Consider the following 23675-nt stretch of genomic DNA (forward strand, 5'->3'; position numbering starts at 1 on the left):
AAGAGTGAGTTTTGGCCCAGAAATTGTAGTTTATTTGGCTGTTTGGGCAGTTTTCCATCTCTTTTAACTTGCTGGCTTAAAAGCCTGCATTTGTACTTGTTCACCGCCTTTCCTGTAACTAGTCTAGTCCAGGTACAGATTTGCTGTATCCAGGAGTCTTTGTAAGCTTCTGAGCCCCCCAAGACTTTCTGTGCTGGAGGGAAGCCTTCTAGCTTATCAGTGGGAGTGGTAAGCATTAGGTAGCCTATCCTCCACGGGAAGAGTGAGTTTTGGCCCAGAAATTGTAGTTTATTTGGCTGTTTGGCAGTTTTCCATCTCTTTTAACTTGCTGGCTTAAAAGCCTGCATTTGTACTTGTTCACCGCCTTTCCTGTAACTAGTCTAGTCCAGGTACAGATTTGCTGTATCCAGGAGTCTTTGTAAGCTTCTGAGCCCCCCAAGACTTTCTGTGTTGGCGGGAAGCCTTCTAGCTTATCAGTGGGAATGGTAAGCACTAGGTAGCCTATCTACCACAGGAGGTGTGGTTTCTGGCCCAGAAATGATAGTTTATTGGCCATTTGGGAAGCTTTTCCATCTCTTTCAACCTTCTGATTTAAAAGCCTGTGTTTGCGCTTTTTTCCTGCCTTTCCTGTTACTAGTCTAGTCCACGTACAGATTTGCTGTATCCAGGACTCTTTGTAAGCTTCTGAGCCCTTCAAGCCGTTCAGTGTTGGAGGGAAGCCTTCTAGCTTATCAGTGGGAGTGGTAAGCATTAGGTAGCCTATCTACCACAAGAGGAGTGGTTCCTGGATGAAAAATTGTAGTTATTGGCTGTTTGGGCAGTTTTTTTCCATCTCTTTCAACGTTCTGGTTTAAAAGCTGCACTTGTGCTTGTTTCCCACCTTTCCTGTAACAAGCCTAGTCCAGATACAGAGTTGCTGTATCCAGGACTGTTGATAAGCTTCTGAGCCCTGCAAGCCTGTCTGTGTTGGAGGAAAGCCTTCTAGTTTATCAGTGGGAGTGGTAAGCGTTAGGTAGCCTGTCTACCACGAGAGGAGAGGTTCTTGGCCCAGAAATTGTAGTTTACTGACCATTTGGACAGTTTGTCCATCTCTTTTAACTTTCTGGTTTAAAAGACCACATCTGAGCTTGTTTCACATCTTTCCTGTAACTAACCTACTGGGTAGCACTAGAAAACCTTAAACTGATACAAGCCTTCTAGCTTAGAAGAGAGACTTTGGAGTGATTAAGTATCAGTTTTCTGTACTTAACTGTTTTCCACCTAAACGCAGATTTTCCAGCATTTATTGTGATTTCAAAGCTTGTTTTTCTTCACATATTGTACTTATTTGACTGCCTGCACTTTTAAAAAGTTTTTTGTTTAAATAATTTGGTTAACTGTTGTAGGCTACACACTAAAGTGTGATAGCCTTTTCTGATCATTTGTAGTACTTTAAAGCTGTTTTAAGTGTATTTTTTTATTGTTTTTGCCTTATTTTTTCAAAAAAACAAACAAAAAAATTCCTTGTTTCCTGCCTTTCTAAGCTAGTATAGTCAAGTTTTCAGGCTAGTGCTGAATTCAGGGCTGTGATACTAGTTTCTGAGTTGCCCATAACTTACTTGGATAGAAGGAAGTTTCTCTGTTCACCTGTGAGAGAGGGGAGCTTTGAGCAACCTATCTGTCCCTGGAGGAGTAGTTCCAGCCCAGAAGTTAGTAGTTTATTGGCCATTTTGGGCTAATTTCTATCTCTTTCATTTCCCTACTATAAAAACCACATTTGCACGGTTTTGTGCACCAGGCAGCGCTGGTTAGCTACGGTTAAATTATTCCCGGCTCCACTAAGTCTCCTCTTCAGTTTTTCCCTTGAAACTAGTCTAACTCTCAACCTAATCACTTAAAAAGCATCCTACAGCCCAGCACTTGCTCAGACCTAATAGCAAGCACTAATATACCCTGACATTGATTGCCCTGCAGGGCAAGGCTCTTTATTCACCCCTCACCAACTAAGCAACTAAGCAGCTCACCCTACTATTCAGAAATGACCAAAGGGCAATTACAGGTGTACTCTCTCGTCCAGCTGGTGAATCTGGGTATCCTGAGGCAGTTACAACTGCCTCATGTATACAGACAACCCTCTCCTCCTACCATAAAACACTAACATATGTGAGATATGCAATTATACAGCCAAACTGGAAGCTAAGCTGTCTCCACCCAAGACTGGAGCAGACAGTCAAGAGGAGAAGGTTAACACTTGCATCACACCTCCAGCTGCACACAGACCTACTAAAACAGCACTGGCAAAAAATACACATAAATACACAAACTCATACTCAGAGGCTCTAAATAAAAACCTGCAAAAGCATCGGAGACCTCCAAAGCAGACACACAAACAACCTGCACCTCCAGTCACAAACCAGACAACACATAAAACACAAAATCAGTGTGCCGCACAATCACAGCCCTTAAGGCGAAATAACATACCTAACACACTAGTAATAGGTGACTCTATAGTCAGGCACACTGATGTCCCACTCACTAGGCTGGACAAGCAGAAGGTTACTGTTAGCTGCCTGTCAGGAGCCAGAATTCGCCTCATAACACAAGCACTAAGGTCACTCCAGAACAAGTACAAATATGACTCTGTCATTGTTCATGTTGGTGTGAATGACCTGAGACGTACCTCCCTGGACTACATGAAAAGTGACATGGAAGAGCTCTCTGATCATGTAACCCAGGCTGGTATGACCCTGACCCTGAGCAGCATCCTGCCCTCCCCAAGAATGATACCTCAGTATAAAGAAAAAAATTATCAATTTCAACAATTGGCTAAGCTTCTGGTGTCATTCAAAGGGGATCCAGTGTCTGTCAGCCTGGGATGACATGCTCGACAAGCCACATTGCTTCCCAAGAGATGGCTTGCACCTGTCACCCCTAGGCTTTTGAATACTGGCCAAGGCTCTTGCTGCCCCCATAGTGCCTTTTTTAGGCAGGGCTCAAAAGTCAAACACACCTCTGTAAACAGCACAATTAACAAAAAACTGAGGGTTATGCTACTCAACGCCAGGAGTTTAAATCTCAAAATGCATGCGCTCGAAGCACTCCTCAGTATGGAGAATGTCGACATCTGTGCAGTAACTGAAACCTGGTTCAAGGCTCCAGAGAGCACGCCAGCACTACTGGGCTACAACTCATACCACACGTTTCGGCCACAGAACACGGACTGAAACACAAAAGGAGAGGGTGTACCCATATTCATCAAGGATACCTACACCTCCAGGTTAGTGGCGCAGCATGATACCTCTGAGATCATCCATGTGCAACTAACATCGGGCAAATCTGCAATGCAAATTGTGGCCTGCTACAGATCACCCTCCATGACTCAGGACAACCACTCCACCTTTCTGAAGACACTGGAAAACATGAAGGTCCTACCGTACACCCTGATATTGGGTGATTTCAATTACCCTACCATTCACTGGGAAAACTACTCGAGTACAAACTCCCAGGCCCAGCGCTTCTTGGAATTCATCAACTCAAACACTCTGGATCAGCTGGTAAACTCCCCTACCAGAGGTGAAAACATATTGGACCTGGTCATCACCAACATGGGCGACAGGTGTTCCTCATCGGAGGTCAACCTGTCACTGGTTAGATCAGACCATAAACTAATCACTCTGGAAGTCCACCCCCCCCCCCCAACTAAGGAAACCAGAGTAAAAAACTTTTCTAAAGCAAACTTCACCTTACTTAAGACAGAGGTGGTAAGTTTCACAGCCCCCACGGTAAAGGATAATGCTGCCCAAGATGCAGAAACCTTTACAAATGCACTCTATGAGCACCTACAAGGATGTATGGATTGTGCCATCCCTAGCAAAACCAAGACTCACTCCTCTAAGAGAAGGAAACCAGTTTGGTGGACCCCTGCCATAAACAGGCTATACAATAGAAGGAGGAAATAGTTCAGAAAAAAAGCAAATCCCAAGAAGGAAAGACATCCCTGATCAGTATCAGTAAGATACTAAGGTCTCTCATAAAATCATCCAAGGCTAACTTCAAAAGAAAAATAGCCAAGGATTCAAAAGATAACCACAAAGCCTTCTTTAGCTATGTTAAGAATCTAAGTGGCAACTCACAGATATGCACTGAACTAGTGCAAAATAGCACAAAATATACTGAACCTATTGATATTGCCAACATCCTGGCAGATAGATTCAGTGCAAACTTCACCCCCCCAACCCCCAAAAAGGCCCACAACAATACCGGAAAAGTGTAGTGTCCCAAAAATCACAGACGCACAGGTGAAAACAGCTCTTTCAAATGCCAAAAACACAGCGTCAATGGGACCAGATGGTGCCCCAGGATGCATCTTGCATGAACTACAGAACGAACTAAGCCCCCACCTAAACATGCTGTTCAATCTCAGCCTCTCCACAGGCTACATGCCCATAGAATGGTGCACAGCAATGGTTATTCCTCTCCACAAAAAAGGGGCCACAACTGACCCTGGTAACTATCGCCCCATAAGCCTGACTAGCCTGGTCTGCAAGGCTATGTAGCACATCATCATGGAACTCATTAACAAAGACATTGGGAACCTCCAAACACCTGACCTGACCCAGTTCGGCTTTGTTAAGGGCAGATCATGCCTACTAAACCTGAATGACTTCTTCGAGACAGTCACCAACCCCATAGACGAGGGAAAGGTGTTTCACACAGCCTACCTTGACCTCACCAAGGCTTTCGACTCCATTCCCCACTTGGGTATTACAGAAAAACTCATCAGCCTGAACATAAACCCCTACGTCATGAGATGGGTTGCCAACTAGCTTACAGACAGAACTCACAGGGTAAGAATAGCGGGCTCCAGGTCCAACTCTAAACCAGTCACAAGTGGTGTCCCACAAGGGTTGGTCCTGGGACCCCTACTGTTCGGCATATACTTCTCAGAAGTACAGGCAAACACAGGAGGACTATGGCTAGCCAAGTTTGCCAATGACTGCAAATTGGGAGCCATAATTGACTCTCCGGCTGACACGGACATCCTCCAAAAGGGCCTTACTGAGACGGACACCTGGTGTCAAAGTCATTGCCTCAAGCTAAATGCCAAAAAATGCATAGTCATCCCATTTGGGAAAAACAAAACACCCACGAATTACCACATAGGTGGCAGCCCCCTTAATACAGAAGAGATAATAAGAGATCTGGGGACCCAGGTACATAGTAATCTCTCCTTTGACAATCATATTGCCAAAGTAGTTAGGAAATCCTTCTATGTGGCCCATCTAATTACTAAAGGGTTTGCATCTAGAAATAAAGAGGTTATAGTGTCCCTCTACTCGTCACTCATTAGACCCATCATAGAGTACAATACCCCATTTGGAATGCACCACACAAGACACTTCCAACAGCTGGAAAGACCACAAAAGTACCTCACCAAGAGGATTACTGGCCTCAAACATTTGTCCTATGCAGCCCGACTGAAAAAACTCTGGCTGTACTCAGTGGCATATTGCTTACTCAGAGGTGATCTCTGCCTGACTTACAAAGCCATATCCAACTCAGAATTAATGGACATGCTCCACCTAAAGAAATCCAAGTCACTGTGAACCACGTGCTCTCGTGAGCTAAACCTTGCCACAACAATAAATAGAACATGCTGAAGGGATAGATTCCTGTCACAGAGACTCCCCATGCTTTGGAACAAAATTCCAAACTACATTAGGCAGAGCCCCTCACTAAGACTCTTCAAGAGAAACCTTGATGAGTGGATGGGTAACATAAAATACACCCCTGGGGTCACTTCATTGGCTCTGCTTGACAGAGGATCAGTTAATTAATCAATGGGGCGGCAAAAGCCAACACACTCTGGCTAGGCTTATAAATGCCATCAGGCAGATAGCATAGTACCTACCTATGAACCTATAAAATATGGGATGCTTTGGTGTATATGATCACAGTTTTCGGGGTAATTCTGCAGCTTTTTGTGATTATATCAATAAATACTGGGGGATACTTTTATCTGATAATAGGCTGACACAGCTGTTACCCACATATTGTGCATTTTCTTATAGATGGGGGAAAAACTATTGGCAACTATTTGAATCATTTTTAAAAAGTTTTCCAGTCTATTACAACTGTACAGTATTCTATTGAATGGACACAATTAGTTGGCTGCTATCCCTGTGGACATTGTTCAGCTTGCAAGTGTGTTATGAAAACAAAGCATTTTTCATCTCCAAACACATCTGAAGTTGTTGTTAGGGTTAGGAGGGTGGCCTAATGGTTAATGTGTTAGCCTTACAAACACAAAGTGCAGGGTTTGACTCTCACAAGGGATAATTGGCTAGGCTTAAAATGGCTCACAAGGGCAGTTAGCCTAGTACTAATCTATGAACCTATGAAATTCGTTGTATTTCAGAATTGGTGATACATTTAGTTGAATGTAGCTGTTCTGCTTTTTTTGTAGGACAGACTTCTAAACAGTAATGATATTAGAAATTGTACACCCAGTGCTTTGTATAAACACAGTCTCAAACATTCTGCTGCTTCATTTAAGTTTACTGCTATTGATAACATTTGCTATAAAGGTTTGAATGGGTTAGGATGGTATGAACAACTAAATAAGAATGAACAGAATTGGATTGTTTGGTTAGGTGCTTTACTTTTCCCAGGACTCAATGATTTACTATGATTGGTCTTTTCTAATTTGTGGGTGGGTTTATTCATGTATATAACTGCATTGTGATTCATTTTTATCTTGGCACTGAAGAAGGCCTTTAGACAAAACCAGTATGCCTTTGTTGAATTGATTTTATGGAATACCTCCACATGCTTTTTAAATATTTACAAAATTGAATAAAGTACATTCATCTGCTGACTTGGAGTGCTGGACACCCTTGCCATACCTGTGGGTGCTTCTTCTTGGAACATACGTTTCTCATTTGAGGCCTGGTGTGGAGCTGCTTTCCCTTCAATAAAAGTATAGTAAATTAATAAATTTAAGGTTACAATATATTTAGCTATTTATAAAGGTCTTAACAAATCCTTTATTGATTTTTATATCTCCTTTGTGTATCAGGTCACATCTGTCAGTACCTTTTCAATCGATTTCCTCTGCAATGTCACTTATGAAGGCATTAACAGGACCAGTTCCAGCACTTCATCATGTGGTACCTCTTAAATAATCCCATTCTTCAGAGAAGACTTGATCTGACATTGTCTTCTGTCATGTTATCCAGCCTCCATGTTTACCAGGATAACCCACTCCCAGACAGTTTGATTTGCTGAATGTGTAATGAATGCTTTGGTTTCAAATACCTTGCCAATATGTAAACAGCTATGCTCAGATTTCCATTCCAGGCTATCACTTTAGTCACCAAGTAAAATAAATCTTGCAAAATGTATCAGACATAACTTTGTTGCTTTGATTCCACTCTTATTTAGGTCTATTCAATGCCCTAGTGGTGTTTAAATCCTCAAGACTGATTTGTTTCAGGAACTGATCCATGTTCTTTCCTATGTCTAGGGTTAAAGTGATCGATAAGTAACTTCCCGTCTCATTTTAATTTTATTTCTGGGGATGGGTCAAACTTCCCTACTCCATTCATTGGCTACTATACTCATGCATATTCATTAAAATGGGCAGTGCTATCCCTGTTTCTGATCTTAGATGTTTTAGAAGTTTGGGTTGAATCTTATTAGGCTCATTTGCCCCTTCAGGTTTTAGCTTAGGGTGAATAAATGAATGACATAAATAATACTGCAGCATTCACATGCTTGTCTATGTTCTTCATGTTTTGTGGTAGTCCCAAGAAGTAATTATATAGCTGGAAGGATTAAATTCTTATTTATTTCTGCAATGCAGACAAGTCATTAGCAGGGCAGACATAAGAAGAGAAGTTGGCTGTACCATATTGAATTTTGCACTATGCCTGTCCTTGGCAAGTTATGAAGATTCCCTTTATAAGATGTACTAATTTTCAGTGGTTGATTGAGTACTTGATATGTCCAACTTAGTTTCAAAGCACAGAAACCAGCTAAGAAGACAAGTAAAGCCTAGGAATAAAAACACAATCAAGTGGGCCAGACTGAATTTCAAAACAAAGGGACCACAGTGTTAAGTTTGTGAGAATCTCTCAATTCCACCTGACTCTGAAGTGGCTTACTGAAATGATTAATGTATTGAAATGGATATCATATGATGGTATACAGGCACATATTCTGTAGTCAGGGACATGTGCACTACCATTTTAGTAAAGGATGAAGTGTAGTCAGTCTGTGCAGGTTTTAACAACTAGTGGGAGAAAATAACTTGTGAAAATGAATGCGAACATAAAGAGGATGGTTATGGCTGCAACTCAGACTTAAGCTGCTAACAGGAAGACTTTGCTTAGGTATGATCAGCATCACAGTGGTAATGCTCAAGTTGGGGCCTGGTCTGAAAGCAGATAGAATTTCACTATACTGCATTTTGATTTCAAGGGGGCTGCATAATGCTTGGGTGACTGCATGTTATCATTTTATGTCAAAACAACTGATATTGTGATCCCTGCACCTTAGCATCTCCTTTTCTTTTGTGCCCTTCTCAGTACATTATTGGGGATAGAGTGTCAGGATTGTAGTGAGTTGCATGTATATGCATGCCCTTGAGCTAGGCAAACAAACCAGCACACTGCTGTGTTATGCTAGTTTAACAAAGGCATACCACACCATCACAAAATAAGCATGTTTAACAACTTCTCGGGTATGCCAGTGGCACTTTGCAAAGGGAAGGACTGGGAGAAAAATTCCCCTGGATAATGAGCATTGCATGACACATTAGAACAGGTGGGTGTGCTTGGATACTGAGTGTTACAGATAGTGACTGGACTTGAGAGAGGTGCCCCTGGATAATGAGTACATGCTTGAACATTACATGGGAGTAGGGGGATGGACATTAGGCAACAAGCAAACTGTAATGCAATACAGTGGGTTGGAGGCACAACCCACAGTGAACCCTGCTGTATATAATATTGGAAAGGAAAAGTGGACTTTAATTATCAGCAATATTGTACTATAAATGGTAAACATACTGCTTCTACAGTATTGTACCTGGACAGCAGTACTACTTGTTCTGACTGGTGGGACCATTTAGGATGCACAGTTGAGGTGACTCATAATCTTAAGGTGAAGTAATAAAATATTCATTGTATAGGCTGGCATCTCTGTGTGTCTGTGGTGGATCTAGATTCCATAAGGCATGCTGTACTATTTGATGAATCACTTTTTCTTGAATCATAACCAGAATATGTCAGTATCCTTTGGGAAGTCATCCGCCCCTGGTAACTATCATATTGACAAAAACACCCCTAATAGTGAACCCAGTAGTCAGGGATTTGGGGACACACTTAGACAGTAATCTAGCCTTTGACCTTCATGTGTGTACAGTAGTAAGGAAACTATTCTATGTTGTGCAACTTATAAACAAAGGTATGGCATCTAGATCCAAGGAAGTCATTGTTCCACAGTATTTGGCATTAATCAGACATATCATTGAGTACAGTGCTCCCTTTGGTATGTACCTAACCAGGCATATCCAACAAATGGAACGTCTACAGATGTTCCTTACTAAAAGAACACAGCTCACAAGTAACATGCCCAATGCAGACCATCTCAAAGCTCTATCCCTGTACTATGTCTCCTACAGACTACTGAGGGGAGATTTATGCCTTACATGCAAGACATTATCAGATCCCACTCTGATGATGCTCCTGCATATCCACAAAACAGACATTACCAGAATTTCCCATTCTAAAGACTTAAACCTTGCCTGTGATATAAATAGGACCTGCTGGAGAGACCGGTATGTATCCCGGAGACTAACCAGTCTCATTTTCAATTCATCTCTCTAGTAATTGCTTTGGCTCCTTGGAGACTTTTCTAGTTCGCATCATGGTGTAAGTACTGACATTACAGCAGAATGTTTTGAGTATTTTATTAACAAAGTAGAAATCCTCTACACATTGTAGTTAACTAGATTATTCTGCATTGTTTGTGTACAACTAATTCATCCTGTTCTGAAGCATTTATTCAAAAAGCAATATCCAGTGTTTTCTGTAAGAGTGTCTATTTCAAATTACAAGTAAGGAAGTGGTGGAAAATATAACACTACCTGAATGTTCCTATGTAAACAAAATAAAGAAAGGTCCCCCATTCCGTCTGAATTCAAACTCCTTAATTTCCTCCTAGCCCAAAGTACACAGTACTGTATTGTCCCACTGTACTCATCCCTCATTAGACCCATTATAGAATATAACGCCCCATTTGCTATGTACCTCTCAAGACATCTGCAACAACTGGAAAGGCCCAGAAATACCTCACTAAAAGAATCACAGGCCTAAAGCAGATGCCCTATGCTGACTGCCTTAAAAAACTCCAGCTATATTCTGTCACATATTGTGTACTCCGAGGCAATCTCTGCTTAACATATAAGGCCGTGTCAAACCCAGAGCTGTTGGACATGCTACACTTAAAGAAATCCCAATCCCTCAGAGCCACACAATTCAGGGATATAAACCTTGTCATCACAATAAACAAAACATGCTGGAGGGACAGGTTCCTGACCCAGAGACTCCCCAGACTCTGGAATAGACTGCTCATACATGTCAAGCAGAGCGCCTCTTTGGCCCTCTTCAAAAGGAACCTTGATGATTGGATGGGAGAAAGGAAATTCATCCCGGGGATCACGTCAGTCGCCCTGCTAGACAGGGTCCAGGGAAGTAAATAGTGTGGGAAGAAATAGCCAGGAAATCGTTATGGCTAGGCTTGTATAGGCCCTAGGGCTGATAGCCTAGTACCAACCTATGAACCTATGTTAAGAATATGGACTACCAACAGGCGTTACATTCTTATCTTGCTTTTGATTCTGTCAGACTTCATTTGCATATCACAACTCTAAATGGCCATCTCTGGTATTACCTGATTAACAAATTAATAAAACAACAAATAAAATGTGTAGCTATTTCTGGTAGCAGAATGGTTTGGAAAAAAAATATGACTTACAGGCGTAGGAGTTGATCTTTTTTTCTCAAGACTCAGTTTTCTTTCTACAAGTTTGTGAGTTCCACTGGAATTCTCCTTGACAAAGTTCAAGTTCTCAAGATCTTCCAAAACACGATTTTGTACCTCAGTAATGCTGGAGGAGGAAAACTGAAAGCAGATAATGAAAACGTCTATCTTAGCAATTGTGGCAAAAAAAGTAAAACTGACATGGTGACTGAAATATTGCTGAAGGATAACAGCATTGAATTGTTTAGATCATTAAATTAAATTAGCAAACATCATTGACTACTTTCAAATGTGTTTTATGGCACTGATACTAAAACTGATTTCCAGTGGCAATGCATCAAGCTATGGTAGTGACAACTTGCCTGACAATCAAGCAGATTGGTTTTAGTTATTTACAAATAAAAAGTAAATTAAATCAGTAAATTCCCATAACAGCTCTAACTATACAGTTGAGACCATGTGCAGTTAAATTGTTTCTTTTGATTAGTCCCATATAATATATAAAATCAGTCTGATGAAAACACACAATTACAGTGCATACACAGTTTTGCATAAGTAGCATTTTATGTAATGGTAGGGTAAAATATTATTCATCTGAAACACCATATGTAATATAATTAAAAAAAAAAAAACAGGGTACACAAAAGTTAATGGAATTTGTGGGAACAATACATGCATAATACTGTTTATGAGGAGTGAATTTAAGGGAAGGCAGGATAATGTATGAGTGAATGGAAACTGGTAAAATGTATACTGAGTGAATATAAAAGAAATGTTAGTATGGTTTATTTTCTTTTCTGTTACTATATGTGTACCTGTGTTACTTTTTAATGTCATGTTTTATACATATTGTGACGACTGGAGAGAGATGGGCAAAGGCTGTCAGCCTAGTCAAATAGAATTTGATATATAATTCTGGCATTTGTAAATAAATGTAAAATACAGGCACGTTTCTTGAGTGTAAAAGAACACTGTGAAATGTGGAACTGCTAAATATGTGACAACATTGCACTCTGCTGGCCCAATGAGGCATGTTGTGACCCTTTCATGTTAGAATTCGGCTCCAGTGTGTCTGGATGAAGGTTTCATGCCCATTGTTTTAAGGCTAAAGTTTATGACCAGAATTTAGATGTGGAATGTGCTTTATTGCTCTGGTTTCTGTCAGAATACACAAGTGAAATGCCTTGTATTGTTGTAAGTTTCTGAGCAGGTGTTAGATTGCTAAATAATGCAGTTTGTTTGCCTGGGAAAACCTAAGTGTCAACATGATGTAATTTGGGAGGGACACAGCAAACATGTTTGTTAGTAATGTTTAAATACTATTTCTCACAACAGACTGAAGGCATTTTGATCTTGGTTATCTAACTCAGCACTCTGCCTAAGCTCACATGTAAGTTTTAGCACTGTGATTTCTTGTAAGAATAGTTAAAGCTAGTAAAGATTAATTAGGTATTTTTCTTTGAAATCAGACCTGTCCTACTGTATTATTTTAAGTTTCTGTGTGATCTCTGAACTCTTAGATATCTCTGTGGTGTAGTAGATTTGTCTTGTGTTTTAATTATTTATTATTAGATATTTTTAAAACCTTCTACCTCTGGCTGGTTTGTGTAGAGATAAGCTCTAGAGTATATTGCATATTTATAGAGGTTATTTTAATAGGCCACTCTAAGATAAGCCTTAGACTGTATAGTCACATTACCATTGGATAATAATATTGCACAGTAATAATTGGACACCCTTTTAAGGGCCTTTTAGGAGCTGATATTATTAGCTGGGTGGTAGCAGTAATTACTACCATATGGCCTGGGTAAAGGGGCACAGCTGGAGAATCTGTGTCAGACTTTCTCAGAAGTATCTGTGAAGTTGTATAATTACTTATCTCAAAGTGTGTGTGTTTCGCCAGCTACTTGGCAGGGACATGAATTACTGGTTGGACAGGAGGGTACTGGAGGTTTTAGCTTGCCCAGCTAGGCTGAAACCTGGACCCTATAGCTTTTCCAGTGCGGAGTCTTGTTGGGGACCTGGTGAGCAAGGGAGCAACCAGCCCCAGACTGACTGTGATCTCTGTGTGCTCTTAAGGGAAATTGTACTTTACTGTGTGTATTAGTTATCCTTTTCTCTTCTATGAGATGACCTCCCTGGTGTTACTGGTGAGGATTGAGGCTCCTTGATTGCTGGGCCAGGGAACAGTCGTCACAAATGTTTGGCAGTGGTGGGATCTACTTCACATACTAATTGACTTGTAGTGGTGTGGGTAGAGCGAATTCCTGTAGCTTATGTACAATGATCTCTAAAAGTGTTTTTATACTAAACAGCCATGCAGTGTATACTCAGAGTCCAGATCACAATTGTTTTATTTCTTTTGTTAGCTTAGTGTTAGTCAGGGTAAGCAGGCAGCATGTCAGCAGAAGATTATGGAAAGCTGACAAGGAGCCAGCTGGTGGAGATGTGCCAGGCTAGGGGACTGGTGCATGGAAACCTGACTAAAGCAGACCTGATTGCAGCCCTGTTTGCAGCTGCATCAGAAAACAGCAGCCTGGAGGACAATCAGACTGACAGTGGAGATACAATATCCTTGGAGAATGGATAGCTCAACCTTTCTGCAGTGGACTTAAAAATCCAGCTGGAGCTAAAGAGACTTGAGTTGGAGGCCAGGTGTATGGAACTAGAAGCAGCTGAGAGAATGAGGAACCTAGAAGCTGAAGAACATGAACAGCAGAGGAGGCATGAAAGGGAAATGCTGACTCTTTGCCAGTGTCATGGAGGTAATGGGGAAGGGAGTAACCGGACCCCAGAAGCACAAAAGGTCAGTACATTTCTTCCACAGTTTAAAGAGGGGGATAATTTTGATAGCTTCATTCATATGTTTGAGCAGGTATGTAAACAGTATGAAGTTGACCAAGGGCTCTGGGTATGGTTCCTGACCCCCTTACTCTATGGTAAAGCTGTAACTTCTTTAGCAAAAATGCATAACACTGACTGTTTTGATTATACTGCTGTAAAAAGACACGTGTTGAAATGTTTTAAGCTAACACCTGAAATGTATAGGAAAAAGTTTCGTGAGCATAGATGCAAGACAGATGAAAATGTATGTGAATATGTTGTTGAACTGAGCATTTATTTTCATAGCTGGGTGAGTGGATGTCAGGTCACCACTTTTGAAGGGCTGGCAGACCTTTTGGTGAGGGAACAAGCCCTTAGCACTTTGCCTGAGGACATGAGGATCTGGTTAGCTGATAGACAGTGTGCTACTTCAGAGAAGTTGGGGAAGAAGGGAGACCTATACCTAGCAAGCAGGGCAGCCCTGCACAGGAAAGGGACCCCCAGTACTGCTCATGGGACTAAAGGAACCCATGGTGGGCAGCGCAGACTGCCCCAACAGAATCCAACAGTAGAAGGGGAAGCCACTAGTTAAGGTAACATCCAGGAGCTAGGGGTAAATGTTTTGAATGCAACTAGTGGGGCCGTGTTGCATGCAGATGTCCACGGTGGCAAGGTGGGGAACCAAAGTTGAGGGAGCCAGTAAGTGGGAAAGACAAAATGCTGACAGTGGGTTGTCTTGAGACAACAGGGGTATGGAACTACCATCCTGCAGATGTCCTGAGAGGGAAGGATTTGGATGAGGCAGTACTATGTACTTATGCAGTTATATGCAGTGAGGCTAGGAGACAAGCAATTGGGTCTGGTAGCCTGGGGGAGACCCAGACAGACTGCATACCTGCAGCCAGGACTGCTGAGATGGTTACTTCAGGGAGTGAGCTATGCTGTAGCAGTGAGACTGAATGTGAGCCACAGTTGCTTGTTGGTACTGATATTCCCTTGGACATGGTAAATGCAAAGGTAGAGGTGAGTAGTAGTACCCAGGCTGACAGTGAGGCACCGCTGTCAGAGGATGGAAGACTTCTAGTGGAAGGGGAGCTGGAAGGGTTACAAGGAGAGACTTGAGACAGGCTCAGCTCTCAGACCCTACATTGCAAGGCCTGAGGCAGGTAGCTAGGGAGGCACCTGATTCTCAAGGGAAGGGGGAATCTGTATACTGGAACAAAGGGTTACTGTACAGAGAGTGGACCCCTGAGGGAGGGCTAGAAAGTGAGAGAGTACAGCAGTTGGTAATGCCTAGAGCTTACCGTCTGGCGCTTCTAGCCATAGCCCATGATATTTCCTTTGCAGGTCATATGGGCATAAAACATACAAAGAGGCATATTATGCAAAACTTCTATTGGCCTGGAATTTCCAGAGATGTAACAGGGTACTGCAGGACCTGTGAGCAGTGCCAAAAGGTAGGCAAGGCAGGAGACAAGGTGAGAGCTCCTTTGATGCCATTTCCTGTGATTGAGGAGCCATTTCAGAGCGAAGCAAAGTACTCCTCTAAGTACCCCAAGTTCCAAAGAGGAAAAATGATATCCTAGTGATTGTAGATTATGCTACATGCTACCCTGAGGCAGTGGCTTTGCCCTCCATTGAAGCCGAGAAGGTGGCAAATGCTTTGCTAGAGATTTTCAGCAGGGTAGGTTTCCCAAAAGAAATACTGTCTGACAGAAGTGCCAATTTTATGTCAGACCTGCTGGCTTGTCTGTGGAAGTCCTGTGGGGTGAAGCACATGAAGACCACCCCGTACCATCCCCCGACTAATGGTCTTGTTGAGAGGTTAAACTCTACAATCAAGTCCATGCGACTGGCATTTGCAGATCAGTTTAAGAGGGAGTGGGACAAATATTTGCACCATCTGTTGTTTGCTTACAGAGAGGTTCCCCAGGAATCCACAGGTTTTTCACCCTTTGAGCTGCTGTATGGGCAAAGGGTGAGGGGACCTCTAGATTTAATTTGAGATGAGTGGGAAGGTGAGTGTGAGTCTCACAAGGAGTCTGTTGTGGCATATGTCCTGAACCTCAGGACAAGGCTCAAGGACCTCATGGGCCTGGCCCAGGAGAACCTGGTAGAAGCCCAACAACAGAAAAAGGTGTGGTATGACAGGAATTCTCAAGCTAGAGAGTATGCTGTAGGTCAGCAGGTGATGGTTCTCATTCCTGTCAGACACAAGAAGTTACAGGCAGCTTGGGAGGGACTCTACAAGGTAGTAAGAAAGGTAAGTGATGTTAACTAAATGGTGGAAGTACTAGGCAGATGGCAGGGGCACAAATTGTACCATGTTAACATGATGAAACCTTACCATGATAGGGAGGCCCTTGTGCTGAGCATTTGCAGTGGATTGCAGGAGGAGTCTGAGAGAGATGTTGTGACTGATCTCCTCAGTAAGGCTCGGGCTGACACCTTGGTGGAAGGGGTAGCAATGTCCCAGCAGCTATCTCCTACCCAGGTTAGAGAAGTCCGAGCAGTGTTGCAGGAGTTTGGGGACATCTTCACCGGGAAACCAGGGAGTACTCACCTGGTGCAGCACTAGGTGGATACAGGACCCCAAAGGCCTATCAAGCAGGCCCCTTATAGGGTGCCTGAGAGAGTCAAACAGACTCTGAGGGAAGAGGTACAGGAGATGTTGGAACTAGGGGTGATTCAGGAGTCCAACAGTCCCTGGGCCTCCCCAGTGGTACTGGTGCCAAAGAAGGATCGCAACACCAGGATCTGTGTGGATTACCGGAAATTAAACAGTCACACAGAGGCAGATGCTTACCTCATGCCTAGGACAGATAAGGCCCTAGAGCAGCTGGGTGGGGCTACGTATCTTACAACCATTGATCTTACCAAGGGTTACTGGCAGGTGCCCTTGACACCCAGTGCTAGACAGAAGTTAGCCTTTGTGACTCCTTTTGGCTTGTATGAGTTCACAAGGATGCCCTTTGGGATACAGAATGCCCCAGAGGCTTTCCAGAGGCTGGTAGATCATATCTTAGCAAGAGCAGGAGGGTTTGCCCTTGCTTACATGGATGATATTGCTATCTACAGCCATTCCTGGCAAGAGCACTTTCAGCATGTCAGGGAGGTGCTAGGCAGACTACAGAGGGCAGGGTTGACCATTAAGCTGAGCAAATGTCAGGTGGGCATGGCAGAGGTCTCCTACCTAGGACATAGAGTGGGGAGTGATAAGATAAGGACTGAACCTGCCAAAGTGGAAGCCATTCAGGCATGACCTGCACCTGTTACCAAAAAACAGGTGAGGACATTCTTAGGGACAGCAGAGTACTACAGAAAGTTTGTTCCTAGTTATAGTACCATAGCTGCTCCCCTCATAGGCTTGACAAGGAAGAACAGGCCAGTTAAGGTAGTGTAGACCCCAGCATGTGAGGAGGCAATTCAGAAGCTTAAGGAAGCTTTGGGAGGACCCCCTTTGTTAACCAGTCAGGACTACAGCAAAGACTTTGTTGTGCAGGTGGATGCTTCACACTATGGGGTGGGGGCTGTACTTAGCCAGATTTCTTCAGAGGGAGAAGAGCACCCAGTGGTTTATCTCAGTCATAGGCTCCAACTCAGGGTGGAATGCTATACAGCGGTAGAAAAGAAATGTCTAGCCATAGTGTGGGCACTACAAAAACTTCAGCCTTATCTGTATGGAAGAAAATTCACTGTGATGACAGATCACAACCCTCTAACATGGTTAAACAGAGCCAGTCAGCAAAATGCCAAGTTGCTAAGATGGAGTCTGGGGTTGCAAGCATATGATATGTCAGTGCAGCACCGCAGTGAGAGTAGAAATGCCAATGCAGATGGGCTCTCAAGACAGGGAATGGGTTGAGGTATACCCAGACAGACCTGACACTCTCAAGTGATGTTTCTCAAGGGGCACTTGAAAAACTTGCTTGCGTTTCCCGAATGAGAAGAGATGTGACAACTGGGGAGAGATGGGCGAAGGCTACCAGCCTAGTCAAATAGAATTTGATATATAATTCTGGCATTTGTAAATAAATGTAAAATACAGGCATGTTTCTTGCGTGTAAAAGAACACTGTGAAATGTGGAACTGCAAAATATGTGACAACATTGCACTCTACTGGCCCAGTGAAGCATGTTGTGACCCTTCATGTTAGAATTCGGCTCCAGTGTGTCTGGATGAAGGTTTCATACCCATTGTTTTAAGGCTAAAGTTTATGACCAGAATTTAGATGTGGAATGTGCTTTATTGCTCTGGTTTCTGTTAGAATATACATGTGAAATGCCTTGTATTGTTGTAGGTTTCTGAGTAGATGTTAGATTGCTAAATAATGCAATTTGTTTGTCTGGGAAAACCTAAGTGTCAACATGATGTAATTTGGGAGGGACCCAGCAAACATGTTTGTTAGTAATGTTTAAATACTATTTCTCACAAGAGACTGAAGGCATTTTGATCTTGGATATCTAACTCAGCATTCTGCCTATGCTCACATATAAGTTTTAGCACTGTGATTTCTTGCAGAAATAGTTAAATCTAGTAAAGATTAACTAGTTATTTTTCTTTGAAATCAGACCTGTCCTACTGTATTATTTTAAGTTTCCGTGTGATCTCTGAACTCTTAGATATCTCTGTGGTGTAGTAGCTTTGTCTTGTGTTTTAATTATTTATTATTAAATATTTTTAAAACCTTCTACCTGTGGCTGGTTTGTGTAGAGATAAGCTCTAGAGTACATTGCATATTTATAGAGGTTATTGTAATAGTCCACTCTAAAATAAGCCTTAGACTGTACAGTCAAATTACCATTGGATAATAATATTGCACAGTAATAATTGGACACCCTTTTAAGGGCCTCTTAGTAGCTGATATTATTAACTGGGTGGTGGCAGTAATTACTACCATATGGACTGGGTAAAGGGGCACAGCTGGAGAATCTGTGTCAGCCATTCCCTGGAGTGTTTGTGAAGTTGTATAAATACTTATCTCAAAGTGTGTGTGTGTTATGTCAGCTACTTGGCAGGGACACAAAACACTGGTTGGACAGAGAGGGTACTGGAGGTTTTAGCTTGCCCAGCTAGGCTGAGACCTGAGCACTATAGCTGTGCCAGTGGGGAGTCTTATTGGGGACCTGGTGAGCAAGGGAGCAACCAGCCCCAGACTGACTGTGATCTCTGTGCACTTAAGGGAAATTGTACTTTACTGTGTGTATTACTTATCATTTTCTCTTCTATGAGATGACCTCCCTGATGTTAGTGGTCAGGATTGAGGCTTCTTGATTGCTGGGCCAGGGCACGGTTGTCACACATATGTATAAAAAACAGTGAGAAAACACCTGAGGAAAATATTCCTTTCTAACAAGTTGTCATTGTTTTTTTTAAGTCAGATTAGACTTAACTGATATTGTAAGAGATGAAGTGTTTCTTTATGCAAACCTTACAAACTTGTTTTAACCATCTTTCATCCACTAGGTAATTTCTTTGACCTTCAGAACTACTTCCTACCCAGATGGTTTGAGAGCCTAACCACAAGGCATACACTGATGTATCTCCTCAAATTTGGTTATGAGAATCTGCCTTCGGTGCCATAACACTGGAGTAACTTATCCAAACAGCAGCACCTGCCAAAGTGTGCTGCATGGGGCTCACCTGTATCACACCTGATAAAGCTGTAGGAGAACCCACACAATGCTGTCTCCTCACCTTGCACTGCTTTAGCCATGGTGTGATACGTAGTTAAAATAGATAACAGTACTGAACGCATTTCATGTACATAGTTTCATAGTTTCATAGTATAGTACTAGGCTATCTGCCCTGGGGCATTTGTAAGCCTAGCCATAGTGATGTGGCTTTTGCCACCCCATGAAATGGTACAAAAATGTACAGAATAAATCTAGAATACTGTGCCTCTGTCTAGTAGTGACACAATGAAGGTCCCCTTATATAATAGAATTAGTTTACTGTGCCCCTGTCTAGCAGTGACCCAGATGTGACCCCTGGGGTAAATTTTCGATCTCCCTTACCTTCCTTTGTTTTGGCAGGCAGCTGGGGTGGACTGTAACCCCTATAGTTTCAGTGTGGACAGCTACGTGAGCCACCATCCATAAATCAAAATATTCCCTTAAATAATGGACAGACATGTCTGTGCACATCTTCTAAAATGCTTCTTTGTGTTCATTATAGAACTTGGGATACAAGGGGCCTGAATATGTGGACAATGTTGGGGAAGGTACCATATACCAATACGAAGCTGGTATGCAGCAGAACTGGCATAGTGTGTCACATGACCGACTCCTGTGTGGTTTCTTGCTGTTAATATACTTACTGGTCCAGGTAACAAGGATCCGGATGACTGCAACGCTGATGACATAAGGCTTCGCAGGAGAGTCATAAAACAACAAAGGCAGTTCACAAAAATGACCCTGGCAGCCCTGTTGAAGGCCTGTAACTCCTCTACAAGCTGTGCATTGAGAGCTTCATAGTCTTTCCTTGCAAGTTCCTGTTCTTCTTTTGTGGATTTTTGACGAAAGCTGTTGTAATCCAGAAGTTTATCATACCGTTTCTGAATGAGCTTCAGTGGGCCAGAGAACATGGGTTGTAATTTTGTCAAAGGAGTTAAAACCATTCTCTGCAGGTACCCTTTCTAGAAACATAAGAGAAGGTAAATGTTAAACTTATATGTAATAATGCAATTAGTTTCTTGCTGTTCTGTGTCTTTCTTAAATATCATGACTATTTTTTACCTATGACAAACTAAATGAGAAGTAACAGCTTGCTTCTCTGAGGGCCCTGTTGTTACACCAGTTATAATGAATTTATACAGGAGAGTTCATGTGACATAGATGCTTGCTGTGTCTTTGTGATTTGCAGTTTGCATACAGGCATATAATTTCTTGTACAGCCTGCCTTGTGTTTAGTAATTAGAAAAATGCAATGAAAGGTTCTTTTTGATGCTGAATAATCCTCCCCATAATCAACAGCCCTATGCTCTTCGTTTATAATTATTAATTCATTCATTTTCCATGTACCATCTAAATTAGAGAGTTCACCTTCTCCAGGTACTCACTAGTTGTAAGGCAGAGGATTTAATCCAAAATGGGCTGCCAACCTATTGCAGGATGCACATGCTCACTGACATTTACCCACTAGATGGACTCACACACGCACACCCACATACTTATGAAGAGTTTTGAGGAATGCCAGTGTCTCTTTGGGGATGTGAGAAGAATGTGGACCACCTTCTAAAACCCCATACGGACTCAATGAAGATGTGCAAATTCTGCAAAGAAGGCATCCCAGTGAATAACCAGGCAAGAGAACCATGTGCTAAAAGGCAGCAATGCTAAATGATGTACACTGCCTTTTTTAATTTGCAAACCACAGTTTTGTCATGACTCCAGGTAGTTCTAAATAGGACTGCATTCTCCTGCAGTTTGCATGACTGAGACTGAGTCAGGGATGGAATGGCTCCCTCCCGTAGTAATGCATTACCTGTGACTTCCCCCCTTGGTAATGCACTACCTGGCTCTTTCAAATAAGATAACCAACTGTATTGATTAGGACTTTATTTAAAGTTCATGTTATGTTTACTGACTTACCACTACTACTGTATGTTGAACTGACCTCAGTTTCTGAGACAATGGTGTCATGACGTATACTTTTTTCTTCCTTAACTTCTTCACTGGCACTCACTTTTTTAAATAGTTGGTCAAGAATTCCATATGAGACAATGAAAGAGTGTGGTTCCATTATAATGTAAAACAGCCTCTTTCATTTTTCTCTTGGAGTTATGAGATATTGCAGCTCCCTGAAATCTAGCTAATTTTCTAGCTAACAGACTTGAAAAAATGTGCACCAGTTTGATCTTATGTTGGCAGGGAAACCAGTTTTGCATACCCTGGGAAGGAACCTTATTCAATAGGTAGCAGTGGCACTCAAGACTAATAGACCCAGAGTAAATTGATAATCTCAACCTCATTTTAACAGTCCTTTTTACTTCTTTAAGTTTTAGAAAATGCACACCGTAACAAGCAGCATACAACGTTTCTTTTTCTGCATTCAAGAAGAGAATATATGCTTATGAAATAATCAGTCTCTGAACATTTTTACTCATGCATATCAACAAGATATGACCAGTAGTTTAAATTTTCAAACCTTATTGCATCTACTGAGCTACATTTAGGAACAGTCCATTGTAAAAGGCATTTTATTTGTTATAAAACTGAACTTTGTACCTGCTTTTAGAATCATGCTTGGCGCTTGCTGTGCTTATCCGTAAATACCAGTGGAAGTCTTTTAGTGCTGTACACAGCTAAACAAAGACCTGGTATATTGAGAATTGGTATTCAAAAGTTATTTGATTAGTAAAAATAGTACAGAGACTTGCATAAGTCTGGCTGCTTGCATATGATCTTGATTATGTTTTGTGTGTCTGTTAAGTTATTGCTTTTATATAAAAGAAAACAGACCATGTTAGCATGTTCACAGTTACAGACATTATTTCTACATCACATATATATTTTATACAATTATCATAAATCCAGCATTACATGAATTGATCAATTTACGCCATCCCTTAAACCTCGCTCCTCCTCCAAAACATTATTCTGTATGTATTGGTCCCACAATTTCCCATTTTTCTATGTAATTCGATTCTACTCTTTTCTAAATATCCCATTTCCAATTCTTTTATCATATCCCCTACTTCAAATACAGTTGGTTTAGGCTTTGATTTTCATTTTCTAGTAAATGTTTTTTGGTATCTGCCCAAATTAAACTTAACAAGGCCCTATTATGTCTAGACAATTCAGATCCTGTATCCCAGATCAAAATAAATAAATAAATGAATGAATGAATGAATGAATGAATTAATTAATAAATAATTTCCTAAGTTACAACCGTTTGCTCACCCAATATTCTTGACAAAGTACTCTGTGGGAAATTTTTAAAGTCTGCCAACTCAGTTCATTCCCAAAACTTAAGTTTTCAGTTACCCCTTTCTTTCTCATCACACTTCCAACATTTGCCATGTACCTGAGGAAAAATAAGTTATTGCTTTTATTATCACATTTTCTACAAGAACTACTGTTGGTTTATTCTGGTCCATTACCACATAACCGTTTGCTAGGAGAGAAGGGGATTACATGCATGCTGCATATGAGGTTAATTCTGTCTAAACACACAGGGAAACATATTCTCATTAATTTTGATTACTGAAGTACCACGTTTATCCTTATTATTCCCATTACATGGAAAGTGGCTTTGTATATGCACTGGACTTTATCCTAGATGCAGTAGTACTTGTAGTGATTGCACTAGGGTGTTTCAAGTGCACTACTATTTTCCACCTGACCTTTCAGTCAGTAGTGAATGTAAACAACGTTTTACCATTTCTACTGAGCTTGCTTAGGCTATGTTATAGTCCAACATTTTTGACCAAGTTGACATCTTCATGGGTTCATAGGTAGGCCCTAGGCTATCAGCCCTAGGGCCTATAGAAGCTTAGGCAAAAAGGTACCCTGGCTTTTGCCACCCATGAAAATTATTTTCCTATGCCCCTGTTGAGCAGAGCCACAGAGGTGATCCCCGGAGTGAATTTCCTATCTCCCATCCAATCATCAAGATTTTTCTTAAAGAGTGCTAATGAGGAGCTTTGTTTGATATAGATAGATAGTTTGTTCCAGAGTATTGGAAGTCTCTGGGACAGGAATCTATCCCTCCAGCATGTTCTGTTTATTGTAGTGACAAGGTTTAGGTCCCTAGAGCATGTAGCTCGGAGGGATTGGGATTTCTTTAAGTGGAGCATGTCCAACAGCTCTGGGTTTGACATAGCT

At 41.7% G+C, this 23675-nt stretch overlaps 1 protein-coding gene across 1 annotated transcript in view; it reads right to left on the reverse strand.

The window, feature by feature from the left end:
- The window catches only part of ARHGEF38 (Rho guanine nucleotide exchange factor 38), a 627494-nt gene that overhangs the window by 65622 nt on the left and 538197 nt on the right, over positions 1–23675 (reverse strand). Inside the window, exons 10-11 of the mRNA XM_044061308.1 lie at positions 20168–20485; positions 11020–11166 (exon numbers count right to left, since the gene is read on the reverse strand). Coding sequence (XP_043917243.1) covers positions 11020–11166; positions 20168–20485 — 465 coding nt within the window. The remainder of the gene's footprint in view (positions 1–11019; positions 11167–20167; positions 20486–23675) is intronic.

Source organism: Protopterus annectens, chromosome 2.part0, assembly GCF_019279795.1.
Source record: "Protopterus annectens isolate FY-2018-M chromosome 2.part0, PAN1.0, whole genome shotgun sequence".
In the NCBI taxonomy this organism is placed as follows: Eukaryota; Metazoa; Chordata; order Ceratodontiformes; family Protopteridae; genus Protopterus; species Protopterus annectens.